Source organism: Corvus kubaryi, unplaced genomic scaffold, assembly GCF_017639235.1.
Source record: "Corvus kubaryi isolate FWS band 111438036 unplaced genomic scaffold, C.kubaryi_AGA036_p1.0 37397, whole genome shotgun sequence".
Classification (NCBI taxonomy): Eukaryota; Metazoa; Chordata; class Aves; order Passeriformes; family Corvidae; genus Corvus; species Corvus kubaryi.
This window is the reverse complement of record NW_024581136.1, coordinates 6,580,135-6,604,184: the sequence shown is the minus strand read 5'-3', so window position 1 is coordinate 6,604,184 and position 24,050 is coordinate 6,580,135. Positions and strand designations below refer to the sequence as shown.

The window sequence follows — 24,050 nt, the reverse complement described above, 5'->3', positions numbered from 1 at the left end:
TTGACTCCTCTATCCTGTGTTCTGAGGAAGCTTATGAAATGTCTTAACATCCTGACTTTAATTTTTTGCCTAATTAGCTGTGCTTCCTGAGGTAGACAGTTTGTATAGAGAACAGTTCTGATTAAGCCTGGTGATCAGTGAATTGAGTATGACTTTGGGCCCTGGGCAATTTGCCTTTTGACTGCCTTTGACAGGGCATCCTGCAGTCTAGTTAAATCTGAGCAGGTTTAGGAACCAACACCACCAAAGGAGTGCCCCACAGTAAAAGTGCAGGTAGCCTAGGATGGTGCTCTGTTCAGTAGCTGCAAAAGGTTTTGTGCATACTGGGTTAGATTGCTGCCAAGGACATAGTTTGGTTAAATTAATTCTCGAGTGTTGGAAATTCCTGTTTGCTTTATTAATAGCTTCATTTGGTGTGTAGTTCCAGGCTTCGAGGTGTCTTATATCTCACTTTTTGATTCAAGCTTACTAAGACACAAAATAAATTGATGTGTATATTCAAAGCCCTTTGCTTATTATTTCATAGGTCATATTCAACTCCAGTACAAATAAGCAATTCTACTGATGTATGCGGGACAGCTGCACAAATCCAGGTCATTTGTGGCTTTGACCTTTTGTTCGATGCAGTCAAAGGATAAATACCAATCCCAGTAAAATCCCTGAAGTGTTGTGTAATAGTCATAGAGTGGCATGGGTTGGAAGGGATTTCAGGAGGCCATCTACTCTGGTGCTTTGTGCAAAGCTCTTTGACACTGGAACCCAGTTGCTTGGTGCTTTGTTCAGAGCTCCATCAGGGCTTTGGGTTTTGAAAATCTCTGAGGACAGTTGTGAGATTCAGTCTGGGTAACCTACTCTTGTGCTGAATATAGAAATATGATTTTGTTGTTTACTTCAATGCTGTGGTTACTTTAGAGAAGAAATATTTTATTGGTATGCGTGCTTTGAAATTTTGCATATCAAACTCATGCAAACCTAGTCAGATACCTAATAAGTATGGGTTTATTGTAATAAAAATCAGCTACTGTGGTGCAGATGAATGTAGGACTCAGTTTTCATGTTTACCTGTTCGTGTGGGGGTCATATGGTTTCTGTCCTTATTGGTAGCACTTCTTTGGGTTTTCCCAACCTTGGTTACGCAGAATTGCACACTCAGGGCAATAGTGTCAGCCCTGGTGTTTCCTGATGCTGTTAGAAGGCCATAATGCTTCTGAATTTGCAGAGTTGCAGGCTTTAGTTTCTGTATATATCTGGGGGTTTCTGCAGGTCAAAACCTGTTTCAATGTAAGGTTAGTGTTTTACAGTGTCAGAAATGGTTTAGTGATCTGCAGAGTGAGTTGAGGGAGACAGCTTTTCTTGTGAGAGTATTTCCATCTTTTTTCCTATATGTTGAAGGATCAAGTAAAGAAAACTTTAAACTACTGGAATTTGGGCATCTTCCAGGAAACTCTTGAAGGGCACATATCTTCTGTCAAATGTGCACAGCAGGAAGCTGCCATGTCTGCGTTCTGAAATCACTGCCCCTCAGCTGGGCACATCTGTGCTCCTGCTGCATCACAGGCACGTGCAGCTATGGCTGAAAAAAAAGGCTTTTCATCTTGCAAGAAGCTGTGTTGAACAACCTTCTGCCCAAGGAAGCTTGTGCTCCAAGCACGTGCCAGGATGTAGATTGAATGTGTATGCAAGAGGAATAACGTTCCCCATCGCTGTTTTTCCTTCCTGACTTTTTGAGTGTGTGGTAGGAAAATTATCCAGGCTGGGCTCACTGCTCATTTTCTTTAAATGCAGGACCCTTTCTGGTATCTGCTTGTGGAATATTGTTTTTGGGTAATTTGACCTTCTTTAGAAAACTAATCCAACCAAAGAAGCTATGAATAATAAAATGTTGAATAAAAGTTACATATTCTCTTGGGAAAGAGGTGTTCATGTGCTTACCATATACATTGTACCCAGATGTAATTCAAATCACCCTGTCGAGTTGGGTTATTTCATTCTTTGCTTATATGATAAAATGTGTTTTTCTTGCCTGTTTTGTATCTCCTTTCCCATCTGTCCTTCAGGTAAGAAGACACCAAAACAGTACTAACAAATGGAGAAAAAAATGAGCAAATTCTCATCGTAAACTTATTTTTAGTTTAGTTTACCCAAATAAATTTTTAGTTTCAGTACTCAAACAAATGATTAACATGACTTAAGCAGATTTTTTGAATGAGACTGTTAGTTTTGATTGTGAAGTTATTTGTCACTGCTTCTCAAAGGGTGGCTGTCTTGCCATAGGTCAGGGCAGTTAAATGGCTGCAATAGTTCTCCTTTCACATGTCAGCATGGAAGAAAGTTTAACTGCTGAGGTTGGTCACAGAGATTTGCCCAGCCGAGCAGTAGAGAAGGCTGGCAAGCTACAAGAGCTGCTCATGGCAGTTGGCCCCATCCAAGACTGTGATTGTGACTCTTTTTCTTCTTTCCCCTCACCCTGTTTGGAAACTTAGCCACCTAATAGGAAAGGCAAACAAACCTCAAAGATAGTTAGGAGTATGCAAAGGCCTGCCAAATCCTTTCTTCATCTTCTGTCATGGCTGGATTCCTCGTGCTGCAGATGGACAGACGCAGCAGTCCAGCTCCTGCCATGCCGAGTAATCCAGACACTCTGGGCCAGTGTTAAAAAGCAGAAATATCACACGAGCAGAACAAAAAGTAACAAATGATACCAGTTAAGCATAGGATTGTTTGCTGGTTTCAGTTTAGGAGTTGTTACGGTACAAGATTCCCAAAAGCAGTGGGTGGTCTGTCTCAGATAACAACATGGCCTGGGATCTCTTGAGGACTGAGATGGAATCCTACAAAGGTCTTGTTGTGCTGCAGTATCGTAATGTTGCATCACACATTGCTGCTTCTGAGGGCTTAGTTGGGATCATTCTTCTGCAAGGGAAACAAATTCCTTTAGATCTGCCGCATTTCTCACTTAAGTTCTCATGAAATTCAAGTTGGTTGTCAAGCTCTTCTAAACTTAGATACAAAGATTATAAAATTGAGAAAAGTGCTACTCTTTATAAATGTGCTGCTAGGACCATTGTAATGAAAAGAATGTATTTCTGTGCAAACTGAAATTTTGCAATTTTGTGTCATTTGGATCACTGAAGTATGACATACACACAAAAAAAAACCCCCTCAAGTACTTTGTTGCATTTCCTTCTAAATCTTTCAAGAGTTAAACGTAAAAGTTAGAATTTTCATTCTGTCACTGCATATGTACATCGTCTTCAGTGTTTGAGTAAAACACTGATCTGACTCAATAGGGAAATGTACGGTTGTAAATCTAGAGCTGAATGTTTAACTGTGAACAAATTTCAGTGCTGTCTTGGAAGATGTTCTTTGTAATTCTTATCCATTCTCTTGGAATGAGTTGAGGCCTGTAAACTAACTTGATCTTCATCCCTGTGGACCCCTGTTCTTTCTCTGAATTTAAAATTTCTCCCATTTGTGTTGTTCTAGTTGCTGCAGAGGCAGGCAGGGGTCCTGGGGAGAAGCTGACACTGTTGTTTGTGTGTTGTGGTGTGATCCAGCAGTGCTGCCTCTTCCCTCCCCTTGGCTGGGTGCTGGAATGGCCTTGCAGTGCTTTACACTGTGCAATTACTAACCTCACCAACCTCTCGGTTAAACATCTCCTTGAGAATACATCTTCAGTGTAAGGAACCACAGTGGGCCCTTACCACACGAGCTTTCCTTGTGCCCAAGCACCCGGCAGGAGGGATCCTAGAATGCTGCTCTTTTCTGTGTGGATCTGCTACCAAGCCGTGCTAGGAGACGTTTTGCGTTTGCTTTCATGTCTTCCTCCCTTCGCCCTGCTCCAATCCGGGCGTTCTCGCTCGGGCGCTCCCCAGCCCCGCTGCATCGCTGCTGCACCGCTGCCACCTGCTGGGAGACAGCCCGGGAATGGAAGGGAAAATGGGACACCTCTCTTTCGACACAGCCTCTGGGGATACACCACAACAGCCCAAGCGTCTGAGAGTGTAGGAGAGTCTAGTTGGGTGTGCCAGGAAAGGCAGGAAAGATCAAGTCTGATACTGACAATGCTTGAGATAAACTGAGGAACTGTACTGAGCATCTCCAAGGGCTTGTTTATAGAAGCACGTAACTGAGCTCGTTTGGGCAGTGTTTTACAATCAGAGTACTGCAGAAACAGTTGATCTTCTTACGTGTCTCCTGATGGGGAAAAAACCGTAATAGAAGTATTTTCAAGAGTTTGTCATGATGCTGTGTGTGGATTTTCCCCTACAAAAATTATTTGCTGAATCCAAGGCCTCTAATCAGAATTGAGAGACTGAATGCTTACATTAGGAATTCTTTTGTCCTGCATAGTTTATTTTAGTTATGTTACTACTGTTTAATTGGCCTAAAATTAAATGATGCTCTAAGTTGAGTATATTAAAATTCTTAAAGTGGCCCTAGCATAGGTTCCATTATTGCTACATACATCTGTAAAGTAAAGCAAAATGTTTGATCCTTCATCATATGATTGTCTTCTTTTAACTTGGATACCGGAACCCTTTGTCTCAGTGATTTACAGAAGTACTCAAATTTTATAATATTTTAAAAAGAGGTTTGGCAATATTTAGCTTAATTGCCTACTGCTCCAACGGGGCTCAGTCCCTCAGTGCTTATCACAGCTTGGAAGCAGAACAAGATGCTTTGTTGAACAAAGGTGGTGTGAGTACGAAGTGCTGAAACTGCAGACTGCCTTACCATTACTGCTGTTGCTGTGCCCATTCCCTGTTAGCTGCTGGGACATGAGGGACTTTCCATCTCTTCCCTTCTTTGTCCAGGAGCTGTCATCTTGTATTTTTTTTATACAAGCTACACCTTCCTTTGCTTTGTGTGCACGCCACAGTCTGAGTTGCACTATTCTATATAAGATTTAAGTTTTTCATGTCTCCAGTAACTTACCCTCATTAAATCAGCATATCTGAACACTAGGAAATGTATTTAAAATGCATCAACAGTCACATCTCAGACCTGTAGACTGTGCAGCTTAGTACTGAGGCAACTGGACATGGGCAGATTTCTGTTGTGTTATTGGTGGCAGCGGCTCCCTTTGATTTGGAGGGGACAGTGCCTTACACCATAATAGCCAGAATGGGCTGCTTGGGTCAGGGTGTATTTTAGGTAACAACTTAGTTAAAAGTAGAGTTTGTCTTCATATATACACAGTAAAAGTCCTGGATATCTTGCCTTGAGTCTCATGCTCTTGTTAGACTCTGCTGTCCATGGGATTATGGTGTTTCATAATGCAGAAAGTTGCTTTCATAATATTGTTAGTTGCATATTAGAAAACATAGAAAGGTTTGTCATATTTTAAGACTTCAAAAATGTTTTGTTCAGGTTGGTGTGACTTCCACAAATGGAGACTTGAAAGGATTTATAGATCAGAACCAGAGTCCAACAAAAGGTAAGAGAATTCTATTTGATACATACCTTATGACTTATTTCACTGGATATGGTTGATTCACACTTGGGATACTCAGAATTAAAATGTTTACAATGTATTTCATACATCTCCACTGGTAGTTGTTTATTACTGACATGCAAAGATGGGAAGGTCTTCAGATTTTCAGAGGGGAAAAAAAGGTGCAGTAAAAGAGAATAAAATAAGCCCTTTTTTTCATTCCTTGATAGTGAATAATATGCCGAATTTCCTGATTTATACCCCACCCTTAAAGTTCCCTGACTTTGTTGTAGTCAAAATGACAGAGAAGGTTAAGCATGTTGTCATACTTTTAAATGTTCTGCACAATTTACAATAATAATTATATTTTGTCCTATCCTGTTTTGTCTTAGCACTTCAAGATTAGTCACTTTTGACTGAAAAAAAATTTATGATCAGTCGTAACAGCTATGGTGTTCCAGTAAAATAAACCCCTTATCTATACTAGAAAACTCGAGGATTTGCAATTCAGGAAACATTTCAATCAACCTTTCTAAGTAAATACTGATTTGCTGTTATCCACTGCAATAACCCAATGCATGTAAGAGCAGGAAGGATGATTTTTGGCTCATGCCATCAAACCTAAGAGACTGAAAAAATGAGACAGTCAAAACAGAAAATGGCTGGAGCTACAGTATCTTCCTAGTTCTCTAAACTTTGCAGAACATGACAGACTGATTGTAGGCCTTTGAGAATTATTTATTGCACACTGGTGAGATAATTGCACTTTGTGCTTCATTGCTTTGTGATTATTGTGTCATGATGCTAGAGAAAAAGACTAAGTGCAACATTTTCAAATAATTTCTGAAACAAGCAATTGATTTGTGCAGAAAATAACTGAATAACTTTATAAAGCATAGGTCATTACTGTTAGGAGTATCCCAATCACCCATATCCCACTCTTTATCAGATTTTGCTTCTGAGATAATGGATGCATTATTACCTCCATTTTTGTATATTTTATAAAATGTTACGATCTAATGATTTAATTTTTTTTTTTAACCTTGAGGTATAATTAAAAATTGTTGACATCTCTATTGAGATATAACATCTTGTTCACAATGGCTTACTCTTAGAGAATCAAATATTCTGTACAAGCTGGGGAAACTGTTATAGATACAGCCAATATCTAAGCTGTCTTTTACTTTCAATCTAAAGTATCCTTTACTTATTTCTTTTGGCATGTTCACTGTTGGACTCTGGAAATTAATGGGTGGGAGGGGAAGAAACTCCAAAAAGGCATTCAGATCCACTATCTCTTAACAGGGCTTTGTGAGCTTCCTAGTGAAGGCAGTTTGTATTTTTTTAATCCATTATTTAAGTTAAATAATTTGCTATAGTAAAAATAAAGGCAATTTATTTCTACATATCTGGGCCTATTTATAATGTGTCTTCATAGTATTCTTAGACTGAAGCATGATGGATTTATAATATGTTCAAGAACAAAGGAGAGACACCATTTGCTCTAATGAGAACCTTCTTGAAAGCATCAGATTTCAAGTTCTAGAAATTTTTGCTTAGAAAAATTGCATTTTTCTGTTCTTTCCAAAAAGGTAATTATGGTGTGTGTTTATTTGTTACTTGCCTCTAGCACAAACAGTATTGCATTAATGGAACACTTCGGATTCCAGTGCTGAACCTTGAGCACATAGAAAATTCCTTGCAAAATGTCTTCCTTTTTATTAATGAACCCTGATAATTTATTTTTCTGTGAAATCTGTTGGGAAATTCTAGGTTTACTGGGTTTAATTTTGAAAAATGCTGGACTGCTCTAGATAAGCCACTGCCCTGTCCCTTTGCCTGGTAACAGCAGCCTGGGTCTTTGAGGCTGCTGTTTCAAACTGCAGGAGAGTGTCTTGAGACACAGAGTCAGCTGTTGCTGTTTCTGTACTCACACAGATACTGCAGTCTCCTTCCACAGCTTTACCACCACGAGATAATCATTGTGTTGGGGAAACTTTCTGTCTTTGTCTCACTTAAAATGCCTAATCAAAATAGATGATCACTTGACCCTTACACACCAAAATGGCTTTCTCTGCTTTTCTTCCATTCACAGGCTCAATTTTCAAAATCTCCTTTCTCCACAAGTTTTTCCCCTGAACCATCTGAGGGAGTTACTCTGTTGCTGCCGTTGCACTGTTTGTGTGATTAGGCTCCATTTGTCTTTCCCACCATTACCTTTAGTGTCCTTTACCTTTATGGTCCACACACAGCCTCTGGGTGTTTTCCTGGTTTATTTTGCTACAGGAGAAGTTAATGTTCACAGACTGCTTAGGTATTGCAATCTGATCTGTAAGTCTTAGAGTACTGCTGTGTCACTTTTGCTGATTTTTAAATCGGAATTAATGTTTCTAAATAGGTTGACAGGTTGTTTGGTTTATTTGGGAGTTCAGTTTTCTTATTATTGTTTGTTTCCTGTGTTTGTTAGTGAATATTGTCATCTTCTTGCTGCAGCTTTTTTTGATTCGGGCTTTTTAGAATACTTTCAGTATTTGTGTTTTTATTCCTTCCATAGATGATGTCTAGGGGGAAAAAAACCATTTCTAGTACCCAGTGTATCTAAATGCAATGCCAATTGACTAAGGAATTTGATATTTTAAATGTGATGATTGTAGAATCAAAGCATATACATCCAAATTTGTAATCCTCATAAAAAGACTTGCTGCCTAATTCTGAAGGGAACTAGATTTTCTTCCTACATGTGCCTAGAAGAAATTTCACAGTGCTCAGTAGAGCACTTCGTTTAGTGAACAATTCTAGTTCAACAGACAGTTCTCTTCCCTACATTTGTTACCTTTAACTCGTAGGTAACAGGCTCTTTTGGCTAAAAGCTACTCCATTTGGAGCTTGTTTCTTCTGCTTGAAATGAATACTCATTTCAATCTGAGAGGGAATGCCACATGCAGATGGCTTTTGACTGATGGCCAGGGTACTCACCTAGTGGCAGGGACTGCTTGTGCAAGGACCACAACTGAGTAAAATATTTTAGTAGTCCATGCATCACAGTCAGGATATCTCCTTTCTGAAAGTCCTTTTCACCTAGTCTTTGACGTAGTAGATTCTTACAGTTACAGTCAAAATTGCTCAGCTGTGGCTGGCTGGGCTGGCCGTGCTTCATTTCCTTACCTGAAATTACTAGCGATTGAAATTATTCCTGTAGGAGAGCTGCATTTTAATTCTCCCAGACAGAAAAAAATGGCTCTGGTTCTCACTGTTTAGTAAATTAATATTCTTGGGTTGCTACATGGAGAAGAAATTCTTTCTCTCAAGTTTTGGAGAACAGAGATGACTGTAGCCTTGGGGATAGATCTGTATGAATGTGCCAGGTATTCTCCTAGTTTTCCATCGTGGACTGTGCCTGTTGGTAGAAACTCCTGGGAGGATCCATGCTAACAAGGCTGATGTGCTCCTGGGTGTCAACAGAACTTTGGTGCCCGGTAAGGTTGATTAATAGGAACTGCATCCATCATTCAGTCAAAATCCTGGCTTTTGTGGCAAAATGCCTTTGTGGAGTTGGCTCATTCTGTTAAAATGATTAACTATAATAGTTCAAGTTAGTCCTCAAGCTGGTGTAATTAGATTTGTGAATGAGAAGAATAGTGGCAGCTGTACTGTGGGTTTGGGGTAATTGTTGCAAGCTGTGCTGAATTGAACCAGACATGATGAAGCGTTCATGTTAAAAAGTTGCAGGTGTAACTGGGAGGATTTAAAAGTTAATCTGTTGGGAGACATTCCCAGTCACTAAGTTACATGCTCAGTAATCCGGTTCATATCTATTACAAAAACGGAAAATGAAACAGTTTTTCTGGTGATTCCAAGCAGAGGGCGTGTCTGCGTTATCCCCTGCCCCATAAAACCACCCCCATGCACAGGGATATGTGCAGCTTTCAGGGCTCCCTGGCAGCTTAGAGAGTCCCAAGACTCCCTGATCTGTTGGAATTGCCTGGGTGTGAAATTCTGTGATAAAATCAAGCTTTGCATCAGATACCACTTGAAAACTCATGTTAGTGGTCAATGAGTCGTCATCAGCCCCTGCAGTCTGCGGGCACTGCTGCCGTAGCTGCACAGCAGAGTGGGGATGGCTGGATGGAACAGCCTGGTGATATCTCGGGATACCAGCATGGATGCCAGGGCACACCTGTGCACGGGGCAAGAGGAGGCTGCCCTAGGGCAAGTGGGACTGGGCACATCTTCTGCTGCTGGGGCCTTAGGCACAGGATTCTTATCTTAAAATGTGTAGTGTAGACTCACACAATGGTTTTGAGGAATCCTGCTGTCCTTAGTTAATACTTCTTTGTTACTGTGTCCCCAGTTCCTGTGAGTTTACACGTTGTTCTAAGTTTACTGCTGTGGAGGGAAAAGGGACTCCAGCCATAGAGCACCAATCTTGCAACAGGTTCCATGAGGAAGGAGCCATTAATCATATCATAGCTGCAGAGAGCTTGCTTTGAGTGGAAATCTTCACTTCTAATACAACTTCACAATGAACTTTTGTTTCAATGCATCTTTTTATTACACAGTACCTATCTTTTACTAAGTCCTGACAGGGCTGGTATTTTAAAAACTTAGTGCACAGGGCTGCTGTAATAGAAGTACTTCATTGTATGCTTGAAGAGATCTGCTAAAATGACCAAGACATCAGAAGCAGTTATCCATAGGCCTATGCCTGGTAATTTCAGATTCATAAGCTCTTAACTCCTGTAGATTTGTCTCAAACTGAACAGTAAAAGACAGAATATGTACTACTCAGTGTAAGCCTGAAGTACATTGAAAAACTGTCTGCCCCATTTTATTTTTTTCTTTTCTACAGATCTCTGATTTCATCTATTTCTCGATATGTATGTGCTTCTACAGGCTATGGAATTTTTAAAGTTGTGTTTGTAGCCCAGTAATTTTGTGCAATGAACAAATGAAGAAAATTTACCAAGAAAATACTTGTGTACTAAAAACATGATAAAAATTCAGTTTTTCTATATGCTTTTATAATAGTGATCTTGGAGATCAGTAAATATCTTAGTGTAATAGAGAACCCTGAGGACATATCACATATGGTATTGCAAAATATCCTAATGGACTGCTGATATCTCGCAGCTCTGAACTGGGGTTTTTGCCATCACTGTCAAGCTATAGGCTGTATTATTAAAAATGGCTGTTCACTGAGACACTTTAAAAAGGTGGACATTTGTTTAGAATTCTGAATATGAAATCCAAATTACCAACACTTCCCTGGTGTTTTGTTTGAAAATTCAAAGGCTTTTTTTGTTGATGTATGTTTTGTGTGTAACTCCAGCTGGTTGGGCTGTGCTCCCTATCAGCCATGGTCTCCTTCAAACTGGCTGTGACAGAGTCTACAGATTCTCCAGTTGACATTGTTTCTGATTATCTGTGCAGCTAAGCTGCAGACCTAACAGATTTAGTTATACAGGCAAAGAAATCACTAAAATCTCTTTAGCTTCATATTTGTATAGGAGTGCATGTTGTTTATGTGAAATTAAGCTATTTAGGGTGGCACATAATGATTTAAAGTGAGTCTTGTGAGCATGTGAGTAAACATGTACATAAACATGAATAACTTTATCTGTGACTGCTTGAAGCTGAAGATCATTTAAATTGAATTTTTCTTTGTGTGTGCCAGTAAAATTATTGTACAAATGCTAGGAAGAATAATAGTTATGTAGCGACGATGGCTTTCTAAAGTATGAAATAATAGCAACACTGGTTTCTTCTCCCCGAGAAGCAACAATAGTGGTGACTGAAGGATGGAAAAATAATTTAATGTAGAAGCAAAGTGCTTTTGTTTTGAAAGATATATATGTCCACTGGCAGATTTTTATTCTGAGTTTGCTTCAGTACCAAGGAGGCTCAGTTTGGGATGGCTTTCTGTGTATTGCAGTTAAAGCCTCTCGATGAGAGTTTTAAGTGAGTTTCTTTCCCATGTGCTTGGTTTTCCATAGGTAAATGGGAATAATGACACTGACCTCCTTTGTGCCTTGAAAGTGCTGCTGAGAAACATTATATAAGAATTGAGGATTATTATACAAATCATTCGAGTTTGATCCATCTGTGCTGACCTTTTCCATCCATGCAGTGAGATTACCGTGACTCAAGGCTGATGGGTCTCATTGTGTTCAGCTTATCACTGTACTCACTGCTCTTGTGCCCTGGGACATAAATCAGTGTAATCTTTTTTGTCCCCAAATGATGGGTGTTATTAACACTTGGCATTTATTTAGAATTTGGTCATTTTTAAAGCCTTTACAGTTGCTTTGTGATAGTATATATAGTTACTTTGATGATACTTCTGCTTTCAGTTGAATCTGTTGAATGTTTTGTGGCATCTACTTCCTCCTAAATATAATAATATAATACTACAATGATATAATACTATAATGATATAATAATAATATTTGAAGCAATTGAGATTCAAATGAGTATCTGGACCATGATGCTATTTTGAAAAAAAGAAAATGGTAGGGAGGAATATTTTATTTATAATTGATAAAACTTTCTGTTTACTATTTTTTCAGCTGCTGACAAACATATAGAACAACCTCTTACTGTGAAAAATTTGGTTCTTCTTTCTTCCTGGCCATTGTGGATAAGAAATACCTCACTCATAAAAACAAACTGGTTCTTTTCAATCCTATCTATATTTTAAAATCTACACATTCACATATTTATATTTGCTAATGAAGAAATTTAAAAGTAAGAACAAGGGCAGGGAAACATTTCTTTGAAAACTTGGTCAACTCTTAAGGTTGTTTTGACAGTACTGCTGCCAAATGAGGGATTTGTGTAGGGATTAGAAGATGAAAATCTTTTTTATTGACAGTAACTCTAGCCAAAAAGACATTTAAACACACACCATATGTAAGCAACTGTCTTTTTAAAATCAAAATCAAGTCATTTGAATGACCCTTGTATTCACTGAAGTTGCCCCATAGGTGCCCATGTTCTTTTATCCAGGGAGCCGTCTAACTGAAGGCACAGTGCAGCAGTAGCTGCTAATTAGTGGTTTATTAGTGGCTTTTCCAGGACTGCTCAGTAAATCTGGTGGGTTTGTGTGGCTTTGGCCATGGGTCTGCCTGTGTGTGTGAGCAAAGTACATCCATACAAATGTTCAAAGCTATTGCAGGTGCAGCTGGATCACATGGATCACATGGATACCAGTCTGTGTAGTGCATGCTGAGAAAGAAACAAGCTGTGCCCAGTGATGGATGTGGTGGCTGTGTGCGTTGGCTGTGCTGCTGTGCTCATTGTCCAGTGCTGTGAGCCCCACATGGCCACTCTGGCACTGTGAAACATGACAGCCCAGTGCCTCTTGCAGGCTGGGAAGTGTAGCTGGAGACAACTCTCTTGTGTAGCCCTGTGGTAAAATAGCTGGGAGCCAAGACTGACATTTCACAATTTTACTGCACTTGGCCATGTGACCTTATGCTGTAGGCACCAGAGAAAATAATTTATTTCTTTTCCCTGGTAAGAAAAGGGACAAGGAAAAATAGTATGAGAGCTGATCTTGGAGATAATAGGGTCAAAAGTTTCAGTTGCAGCAGAAAAGAGGAAAATTCCTACAGCAGTTCTGGGAAGTGACACGTCATTGATGGCAACAGTCTGGAACGAGGGGAGAGACTAGGTTTTGATGGAATATGCTGGCACAACTTGGGAAATCCTGGGCAAAATCCTCTCACAAAAGTAGAACTGACAAGTGAGAGAACTATTTTGGGCTCAAAATGGGAACACAGTGTATGTAAATCATTAATTACTGTCTTGTGCTCTCTGGCACCACCTTACAAAAGATGTTTCATAACAGAGCAAGGATTTACTGGGGGGGTGGGTTTGCAAGTGTGGGAGATTTATATTTGTTGTTCTAGGTAAGTTACATGACTGAATAATTTATTCATTTTATTGACTAGAGATGCAAGTTGCTTCCAAAGATGTTTTCAGATAAAGATTTGCCTTTTGGAAAATTAATATTAAGTAGTAGTATTACTCCAGATGCCAAAAGAATTTACACAGAACATTAGAACATCCTAGTCTCAGTTTGTTTGTAGTTCTCATATATCTGTTGAATATTTCTTATAAGGTGACACTTTGCATATATCTACGTCTTTTCTACTGTTGTGCTGTAACTATGGAAGATAAGATCCTTTTTCTCTCAGTTGTGTTGCTTCTGCTTCCTGTTGCAGAGAAGTTACTGTGTTGAATTTAACATTTTTCAGTTACCTCATGGAAAATATAGGTATACTAAAATTGAATGAAAAAAAAAAGAGACCATATTCAGGACAAAGTGAGAAAAGAAAATTGGGCAGTGGAAGTGAACAGGTGATATGAGAAAAGACAGGGAAACAGGGATGTGTAACACCTCTGAGTCAGCTTGGGTCATGTGGGCTAAGCTGAATGATGGCTGGCTCCTGTGGGAGGAGGGCTGGGTTCTGTGCTGCTCTGAAGGGACCTGTCACCTCAGATGCCTTCAGCTGCTGTCTGTAGTGCCAGAGAACATTAGTAGCTCTCCAGGAACCAATCCTTGTCCTCATGACCCCAGCTAGACCCAGGCTGACTCTGGATTACCAGGCAGTGGCAGCTCTTCCTTATATTTGGTTGTGCCTCAGATGCCCATCCCTCCCCATGCTGGATCAGGCTGTGTGTAGGGAATGGGGCCGGTGTTTGATCAGTTCCCAGCTCTCCTGCTTTGAAGCTGTCACAGAGAAAGGAGCTGCTGCCACCATGGTGTCTGCGGATAAGCCAGTGTGCTCAGGGCTTTGAGAGGCTTGTGCACAACAATATTGAATATTCAAGAAGTAGTGGAGGTGCTGCAACAGTTTTGATTTAAACATTAAGTCCAAATGGCTGCCTGGTGGCAGGCTGTGGTTGACTTACATCAGTGATGTCTGTGGAATGCTCTGGGACAGTCAGATGAGGAATGGTTAAGGCTTTGAAGGTTTATGGATGCATACTTTGTACATGTGATTATAATTAGGATTTGTATGTTGACTTCTATTAGAAGTATTCCCATTAATTTTCACTTCTAATGCTGAGGAATGTCAGGCTGTACACTCTTTGTCTTAAGCAAGAATAAATTGTTTCTGGAAATAAAATACATGTAATTTTAAAGGTAAAATAGTGAAGGTGTAGTTTTGTGAGGTGTCCTTGTGACATCTGCTGAGAGGTCTGGAGGTTGTTACGTGAGGGTGTGTTTGCGGCAAATGAGACAGCAAAGCTAACCTGATTCCAAAGTGTTAAAGTGGTGTGAGAATTTGCCAAAGTGTTTTTCACAGGTTGCTAAGGAAGTAATTTAAAACTCTCTCTTTACCACTCTTTTTAGGTAATATTTCAGTAATCGCATTGCCAGTTTCCAGCACCAACTCTCCGACTAAGATTTTGCCAAAAACCTTGGGACCAATCAATGTGAATGTTGGACCCCAAATGGTAAGTTTTGCAACCCCAGTAATGCTTGTGTAACTGGCTGTGACTTCCTGATGGTGTAAGACAGGAACATGAGAGGAACTTGCTGCTTCCTGCCTCAGCCACAAAGTGCCCCACCTGGATGGAGGTGGTGACATGGGGGCACAGCAGGCTTGGCATGCCAGAACTGCCACTCTCAACAATGCTCTTGTATGTGCCCTTAGGGGGTACCTATCTTCCTGGCTTTGAGTGGAAATTGAAACAGCTTTACCAGCTGACATTTTAACTATTACTCAAAAGTGTATTAAGAAAAAACTCCTCATTATTGATACTCTTTGAATGTTTTGAGTCATGTTCTCACCAGTAAATCTCCAGCATTGTCAGGGAGTGTCTTTGATGTGTTGGTAGAAATTCTAAACTTGTTGAAACTACTCTTCTTAAAACTTTCTTTTCCTGTCCATGGTAACTATATATGTATATTGATGTTCCAGGGATTTTGGATCTAGTTATGAGAAAAAATTTGGGTTTTCTGATGGCCAGAGAGCTAAATAGGCAATACTGTGAACAGTTTCTAGTAACCTGATACCTCCTTGCCAAGCACTTAGCATGAGTACAGAACCATTTGATGTGTTTTATAAAAATGGTGTTGGGTCTTTCTCACATGAGCAGTGTCTGATGTTCTTCAGGGGGGTTGTCCCAGCTGGGCAGAGGGGCACACACATCACAGCCACCCCCATGGTACCCCCTGCTCACAGAGCTCTGCCCCCAGCACTGGCCAGGGGCTGCCTGCCAGGAACAGCTGAGTGCGTCAGCGCTGATGCGCATCTTGCTACTGCCTGTGCCCTGTGGCACTGCACTGGAACAGTTCTGCTGCTGAGGATGTGTCCTGGCAGTGAAATAAATAGCCCACAACAGGGAGAACAGTCACTTAATGCAATTCCTACTCTTATGACTGACTTCTCAAGCCCTGCTTTTGGTTTCAGTGAGCCCTGCTTGCAGTTTAGGTTCTATAGCAGGTAGAAGTTGCAAAAGCTACTGTGTGATGTGAGATGCACAATTTTTATTCTTTGTTTTGTTTTGTTTTATTATTTATTCTTTTATTCTGCTGCTTTGCAAGGATAGATCTACATTCAGAAAACATTTTCTTATTAAATAACCATAATTGCAGGCCTTCTAAGACACTCAGCATACAGCTGTGTTGTGCCAGGCTGTTTAAAAGTGAATGCTCACGAGCTGTCAGTAGTGGCAAAATTAGCACTCCCTCAGCATCTACCTGTGTCAGCAACACGCTGCTTGATTAAATAATTTATTTAGGCTTTATTTAACCACTGTGGGTTCCAGCTCTTGGCGCCGCTCCGGGTCCTTCGAAGCAGCGCGGAGGCTCCGGGTTGCCGTGGGACGGGGCTGTGCCGCGGTGGCCCGTGGCGGTCCGGTGCGGGTGCAGGAGCGGCCGGGTGCCGCTAGATGGCGGCGCGGGCCGGGCTGGCCGCGGGTCACTCACCCCGGGCCCATGGGCGCCTGCCGGCCACACCCGCGCTCATTCCGCCGAGCTCCGAAACATGGATCAGCCCTTGACACCTTTCTGCCTCAGGCCAGAGCAGCAGGCAGGTGACAGAAGTGACACCTTCCCTGTGCCTGCCTGCGATGAGTAAAGCCAGGCGCCATTGGTTCTCCAGTATCAACCAGGAAATAAATACATAACCTGTACCTGTGTTTTGGTTTCTAAAATTCTCTTTTCACTTGGTTCTGTCAATCTGTACATTTGCAAACAATAAGTGAGATAAATTTACGTCTTTAAGACAAAGAAGACATGTATGTAGTCACGATGTGGTACCAGGAGGGATGTGAAATAATGCTCAATGAGCTGAGGAAACGGGGAATTCTTCACATACAATTTTTCTACTTGTCTAAACTCGTCTATTGATGGATACCAAACGAATGCTGTATACTTATCTGCAGCTTGTATATAGATGTGTGTATATATATATATATACACACACTTGCTGTACATACATATTGGCTGTATACTTACAGCATATAACAGTTAGTTACCAGAGTGCCTTGGGATGCTTACACAGATGTTGGATAAGTTAAATAGTAAAGGAAACTACAAAGTTTAGTACAGTCAGTACTCAAAATGTCACTAATAAATAGAGTAAAACAAAGTTTTAAAAAATTAGGTAAGGTATAAGAGTAAAAAGCACTGTCCAAGAAGCTTTGGTATGAATCTTACCAAAATGGAATCAAAATAATTAAAAGTGGTTTAAAGATTAACTAATTAATGCTGTTTCATTTTTAAATACTATTTAAATTATTCTGGTGACCTACTTCGAAAAATGAACTTGGATGTGATTTAAAAGTCGAGACCAGGTGTCTTGGTGTTAACCAGTGTACATACAATGTCAACAGGTTTGCATAAATGTAAATTCTATCTATACCGTAAAGACTTTATGTTAAATCCTGTAGGTACAATTTGTTGCCAGAGTGCCTTGGGATCTTCTAAATGCTAGAAACTGCAGGGAATACTTTGCCTGCCACTGTCTTTTGTACAGACAATTACAGGAGACAAATCCACTGGAAAGAAAGAAGGCTGTATTGATTACATTGATCAAGAAGTTGCTTAGATGTACTCGTGAAGGAACAATTGGGTGTGTATAGGTACAGATCCTATCTGCCATACCCGGGAGTTACTTGGAATTATTTGTCTAGTTCTCATCCATATGAATAATATAGTAACATAGTACAATTAATAGAAAACTTAGCAGCACTGCAATGACTTTGCTGTGTGAAGATCTGATGCCATCTATTCTGTATAATATGACTGCTTCTGGTACAAAATTATTATTACTTTTCTTAGTGCAATGCTTAGTATGAATTTTGGGCTGAAGTAACCTCTGTTTTCTTAAGAGAGCTGTGGTTTTTATTGCTAAATTTTACAGATCATAAGCACACCACAAAGACTGACCAGTTCGGGGAATGTTCTGATTGGGAGTCCGTATAACCCAGCTCCAACGATGGTCACACAGACACATATAACAGAAGCTTCTGGCTGGGTCCCAGGGTAAGACTTTTGTCTCATTTAAAGATGTCTGAGCATGTGTTCTGATCTTTTCCATTATTTATACTGTTGAATCTATACGCTGACTTACAGCTTCTACTTCTTGCACTGCTAAAGAGAATATGGTGTGTGCTTTTCAGACTGGGAGGCACTTCTGATGTCTGAAGCATGTGAACATGTTATAAGCACCAGTCACTTCACTGTCAGTTTTAATTGGTTTCTGGCAGTGTCTGTTTCTTGGTGAAAATGGAGAGTCACAACGACTCCTGTTAAAGAAGCCTTTCTTTTTTCCATAGGTTCATGGTATATCCATGTAGTACTGCTACTGAGCACAGCAGCAGGTGCCTACAGGGGGAGAGACTGTCAAAAACACTTCAACAGGCATTTAAGAATAAACTCAAAGAAAAACTTTGAATATGATCAGCATGGTATTTTTATTACTATTCTACATTAGCAACAAGTTTCATGGGATTCTGAGGTGCTCCAGCCAAACATGACATTCTTTATCTCTTCTAATTAAGTCTGATCTTTACAGTGTTTCTTGGCATTTTGTTTTAATATTAGTACTGCTAATCTTAGCTGTCTCAAAACAGAGGTGTAGTGCTTTGCCTCTGAAAAAGTAATATATTTCTGCATCTAGATTAATTTTTCTAATCAGTGTCAGTATTGCCTTTTCAACATTAGAGGTGGGAAATGGAGCATCTAGGAGAGAGCAGAAATGAGAGTGCAATGTTTTTACCTTGGCTTTCTTCATTTTACTCTGTAAGCAAGGACTGTCATAGTTGTACTTCCCATTACTCTATTCCCCCCCACGGAGTCGATAAACTGCAGGCCCAGCTGCGCAGTTTTTAAGCCTAATTTTTTTGCTATGTATTCATTTCCTGAAATACCTTTTGAATGCACTTAGTTCTGATTTTATTTGAAAAAGGAGTCATAAAATACTACTTTTTTAATGCAAATTTTGTGAAATGTAGAGGCCAGGCAGATGTTCTTTTGGTACCCAGAAGAGGGACAAACTCTACTGTCTGGTCACAGCTTGCTAAACCAAAGAATCAACAGCCATTACTTTCCTTAGTGTCATCCAAACCCAGTGATGGGGATTCCCAGAGCAGCCTTGTTGCAGTGTATCAACCGCCACCAGCAAGAAGCACCATCCTTCTCTTTGTGTACTGTCCGAGACACAGGTTTCCAATGAGCTTTACTCCTGCTTCACCCATAAAAAGGATCGAGATGACTCCAGACAGACCAGTCAATAGTGATCCATGCAGAAGTCCATGCAATAGGCAGTATTTTCATCTGAGGAACAGAGCTGAGGAAGGATCTGTGGTATTCCTGAACTGAGGTAGTGAGCCCTTGCTGAAGACACTTCAGAAGACTGCTTGCTTTATCCATTCTTTACTCCACAGACTCAAAATTATTTCCAAAATGAGAAGAGCACGTTCATTGGCAGGGCCTGGCACAAGCTGGGGCAGTCTGGTGTGCCGAGCACAGCACAGCTCTCCCCTCACTGCCATTCCAGGCCCGTGCCCAGGGCAGTGCTGCAGCCCCTGGCCCAGCTGCTTAGCCCCAGTTAAGCACCATGGACAGAAATCCCATTGGTGCTGCTGAGGGAGAGGCCTGGTTCTGCATTCTGGATCACACAACCAAATGTGTGCTGGCTTTCAAGCACAAGTTTTCAAACCCATCATTTTTGTTCAGCCTCCTTCCCAGCAGTGTCAGGTCTTTAGCTGTGCTGTGAGCCCTGCTTTTGAAAGCGCAGGAAATCAACGTTCCCTAGCTCAGCACAGCTCTCAGGCAGTGCCTTGGGTCAGCTGCAGCGAGCAAAGGCAGGGCTGGAAAACAGCTCCTGCAGCCTGCTTGCTGTGGGGAATAAACAGAATGATAAGGAACGGCCAGCAATTGCAGACTGCTAGTCCTATGCAAAATTCATGGAAGCTGCTTCTTCAGAGTCTGTCTTCAGCTCTGTATGCATCAGCTCTAACAGAAAGATGTTCAGTGTTTTACCTTGGGGTTTTGTTAAAAGATTTCTGAACATTCATTGGCTTGAAAATATAGGATATAATTTATGCACTGTTTAAAGACATTTTTCTTCCACATGGAGGAATTTTAAATGGGAATTTTCAAAGGAGCTCAGCTTCTCCTTTTTGAGGGACTTTGGTCATCTAGCTCACACCAGCACTTCCTGTAGTTCCAGGTGAAATTACTTCCCTGAATTCATATGGGCAAAGCACGGTAAAATTTGGAATAGAATTTGTCTGGCAGTGAGCTCCGACAACTTCCTCCACAAGTCCCACCTCAAATTTTGTCAAGCTCTGTGTGTTATTTTTCCCTTTCAGTAAACATGTAAAAACAAACACTAGAACCAGCTAGGCCCCATATACAGTGATTTTAGTGGTCTATAGATATAATGTTATTTTCAACTTAAGTTTGAATTGTCTTGTCTTAGGGAGCGAAAACGGACTCAAGAAATTATAGAGTCAGATTTTTCAGAAAGGTGAGTGTTACTGAACATATATTTTATGTATAGAGTCATACCTGGTTTACTTCAGATTTGCCTTTCAGAAAGACAGCTTCCAGTTCCACTTTCAGCAGTTTTCACTCCTTCACATCAAAGCTGTGTTGGGGTTTCTGTTAGTCTTCTGGTGTTCCTTTTTACTCTTTTTTTTTTTTCTTTTATCTGTGTTTTCTTAAATACATTCACAATTTTGAAAACCATTCATGTTTTTTAATAGTTTCTTTAGCTTTTTACTGCTGACAGGGGACCTTTATCTGTAAAATAACAGCTCTCCCTGGAACATATTATCAAATGAAACCATGAGACTAATTTAAAAAAAAACAAAAAAAACCCCCCAACAAACCCAGAAATAACACAGCTGAACTTTTTTAAGGCTTCTATTGAATTACACATCCAGATCTAGTTTGTGTGATAAAAACAACTGCTCCTGTTTTTTTCTATTACCATTACCTAAGCTCTTGCTTTTCTGGAAGAAGGTGAATGGAAAATAACCCTGACAATTTTCCAGTTCTTAATTTGGCGTGTTAGAACCCAATGAATATGTACTTACTCTCCACAAAAGGGATTCTTGTATCTATTCTATGATGGACACATCATAGAATAGATGTATGTATATGGATATATTCTAGGGTGGACACACCTTAATTCCCCTAATGACCAAGTTTAGTATCTCCTGCTGTATTTTAAATAGGTATGTCTGAGCCTTTCTATTTTAGGCACACACAAGAGAGATCCCCATAAATCTGGCTTCCAGGCACATAAGCACCCTGGGAGATTTTTCCTCTTTTTTTTGGTTGCTCTTTTGTGAAACTATCTGGAGATGAATTACAAATCCATTTTAAGCGTCTTCCCAGCAGGATGTATTCAAATGCTATCAATGTAGAAAAAGTCAAGGAAGGGGAAGGGGCTCTAGTGCATTTTTTTACCAATTTGTAAGAAACAAGAAACTGATGCAAAAGCTTTTTCATTTAGACAGTCCAAATTTCTGTTGCAAAAGGCCTTTTGCTGTGTAACAAAGTAGCTTATTAACATTCAATGTATTAAAAAAATACTTTTCTCTTTTCAGTAAGAGAAGCAAGAAAGGAGATAAAAATGGAAAGGGTCTGAGGCATTTTTCAATGAAAGTTTGTGAAAAAGTTCAACGTAAAGGAACAACTTCATACAACGAAGTCGCTGATGAGCTTGTATCAGAATTCACAAATTCTAACAGCCACCTAGCAACAGATTCAGTAAGCAAATATGTGTTGAAATTGTTACACCATTACAGATTTGTCTGGTTTATCATGGAATTCTGCTTATGCACTGTCTTGCCACAGCCCATATTCTCCTTCACTTAACTAGTTCTCAAACATAAAGACTTACCCTTTGAAATTTAAAAATACAGAATTTAAATAAAGAATTGAACTCCCTCTAAATTATAAACAAAGTAGAGGAATCTGCCAAAATAACTAACTTTAAGAAAAGGCTACTCTTGTATACATGGTCTTGTCAGGCTTTTGAACAGTGCCAGACTTGCCATGATGGAATTTCCTGCAGAGATGCTTCAGGAAGGCCTGAAGTTTCCATTTACAACCAAACATGCTTTTGTGGTATCACAGATGAAGGATCATGGTCTAACACTACTCTAACCTGAACTGCCATTTTGGCATTTTATCTTCTCCATGTCTACGAAGGATGTGTTCAATTGCTTTTCCTTTTTTAATTCAATTCTTTCGTTGTAATTAGTGTTGTATTGTTTTCTTAGCAGGCTTATGATCAGAAAAATATTAGACGGAGAGTTTATGATGCCCTCAACGTCCTGATGGCAATGAACATAATTTCAAAGGAGAAGAAGGAAATCCGGTGGATCGGCCTTCCTACAAACTCAGCTCAGGAATGTCAGAATCTAGAGGTAAAGGGAGGTACATGGGAAATTCTGTTTAGTTCACGTTGTGATAATTGAGTTGTTCTTTAGAAGAGGGATTTTTTTCTCAATTTGAACCTGATTGGTTTTGATGCTTGTGCACTATGAAAATACAATTTTTGATATTGGAACAAACTGAAAGAATATGTTTGTGTATGCTTAGTTCCATTTCATTTAGTAGACATTACATTTAGTTTTTTTTAAAAACCAAGCTCTTTACCTTACAAAAATGGACATTGATTAAATCAGGGATTATTTTTAAGGTTAAAGTCTGTAGTACCTTGAATTAACCAGAAGAAAGTCAAAAGAATTTATGGTTCAGTTACGCTCACAAAATGGTTTACATTTAAAAGGAGACCAATTCTCTATTAAAGTCTGTACTTAGAAATATCATTCAATGGAAATTATTTTGAAAAATAATTCCTGCTGGGATGTCAAATACTAGTTATGAACTGCTAGAGAAACTAAAAAGAAGTTTTACTTACTGGTTATTTCCATTATGTTTTCAGCAGGCTAAGAGTTACACTGTTTTTTTGCAGGGATGCCAGAATTTATATGCACAAATGTTGCCTGTCCTTCAGGCCAAATGTGCTATAAATAAAAAGCACAAGTCACTGTATTTACTGCAGATTGCTGAAATGGCTGTCTTCAAATATATCACAGTTTGTGATACTTGGGCCTAATTAGGTATCTTAAAAGGTGGGTGGGTGTCTCTCCAGTACAGAACAGTTCTTTTTGTGCAGGGTCATTTATATCAATTGTTTTTCTAAATGTGGTAAGAGAAAAGCTTTTACTGTCCTTGTCCATTACAGCAACTTGAAAAATACATTCATCGTAGGAGAATGCATGTGTTCCATCATTATGCTCCAGGATGGTTTTTTTAATTCTGGATAAATCTACATTCTGCATGCATTCATGTGAATGCATTGTCTCCAGTATAGGTTATTGTTACAAATATAAAACTTGAATTCCATTGTCTCATCTTCAATAATCATATGCAATCCACTGTTTCAGGCTCTAATTACACATCCACAAAATGGAAGCCAGGCATATTTTTCAAAAACTGTTGCTGCTTCTGACATGATGGAAAAGAATGTAAAACAAAGCTGCATTTTCATGGTGTGAAAATCAGAATTAATTTTGCTTTTATAGCTGTATAAAGTGGCAATTATTCTTACAGTGTAAATCCGTAATAAGATTACCAGTACAAAAATCAGTGCAAAAGAGCTTATTATATAGAAACCATGCCTAAATTATATCTGTACTGCTTACTGGTTTTAAGACTCCCAGCACAGAAAGCCATCTACTGTGCTCTGAAACAAGCATTTTAAACATTAAAGTGTGTGAGGAGGGAACCGCCACAAAGCAACTTTGTAAATAAGATAGAGGAGTTTGGACCAGCTAAGTTTTAAAAGACCACATCATTTAGTTTCAGTGCTTGAATGAAAAGGTAATTTAAGAGTTTAGTATTTTGGGGAGCCAGTGATACAGTGCTGGCACCAAGAGGATGATGAAGAAAAACCCTTTTCAGCTCCAATGAATATTGTCCAGTTCTTCAGCACTACCCCAGAGGACGCTTCCAAACAGTGCTGTACCTGCAGGGTCAGCAGGCAGCCAGCACTGCGTGTCCCCGTGACAATGGCTTGGCCACGTGAACCGGCAGTAACTAAACTGTTGCAAGAGCTGTGCTTATGTA

The 24,050-nt window shown here is 39.8% G+C and overlaps 1 protein-coding gene across 4 annotated transcripts in view; it reads left to right on the top strand.

Annotated features, from left to right (window-relative positions):
• Nucleotides 1-24,050, top strand: part of TFDP2 (transcription factor Dp-2) — a 57,161-nt gene that overhangs the window by 12,324 nt on the left and 20,787 nt on the right. The window contains exons 3-8 of one of the 4 annotated variants that reach the window (XM_042042059.1): nt 5,374-5,440; nt 14,799-14,902; nt 17,818-17,939; nt 20,383-20,430; nt 21,518-21,680; nt 22,199-22,342. In XM_042042059.1, coding sequence (XP_041897993.1) covers nt 5,374-5,440; nt 14,799-14,902; nt 17,818-17,939; nt 20,383-20,430; nt 21,518-21,680; nt 22,199-22,342 — 648 coding nt within the window. Of the gene's footprint in view, nt 1-5,373; nt 5,441-14,798; nt 14,903-17,817; nt 17,940-20,382; nt 20,431-21,517; nt 21,681-22,195; nt 22,343-24,050 lie in introns of all 4 variants that reach the window. The other 3 variants (XM_042042057.1, XM_042042061.1, XM_042042060.1) reach the window with 3 other exon arrangements.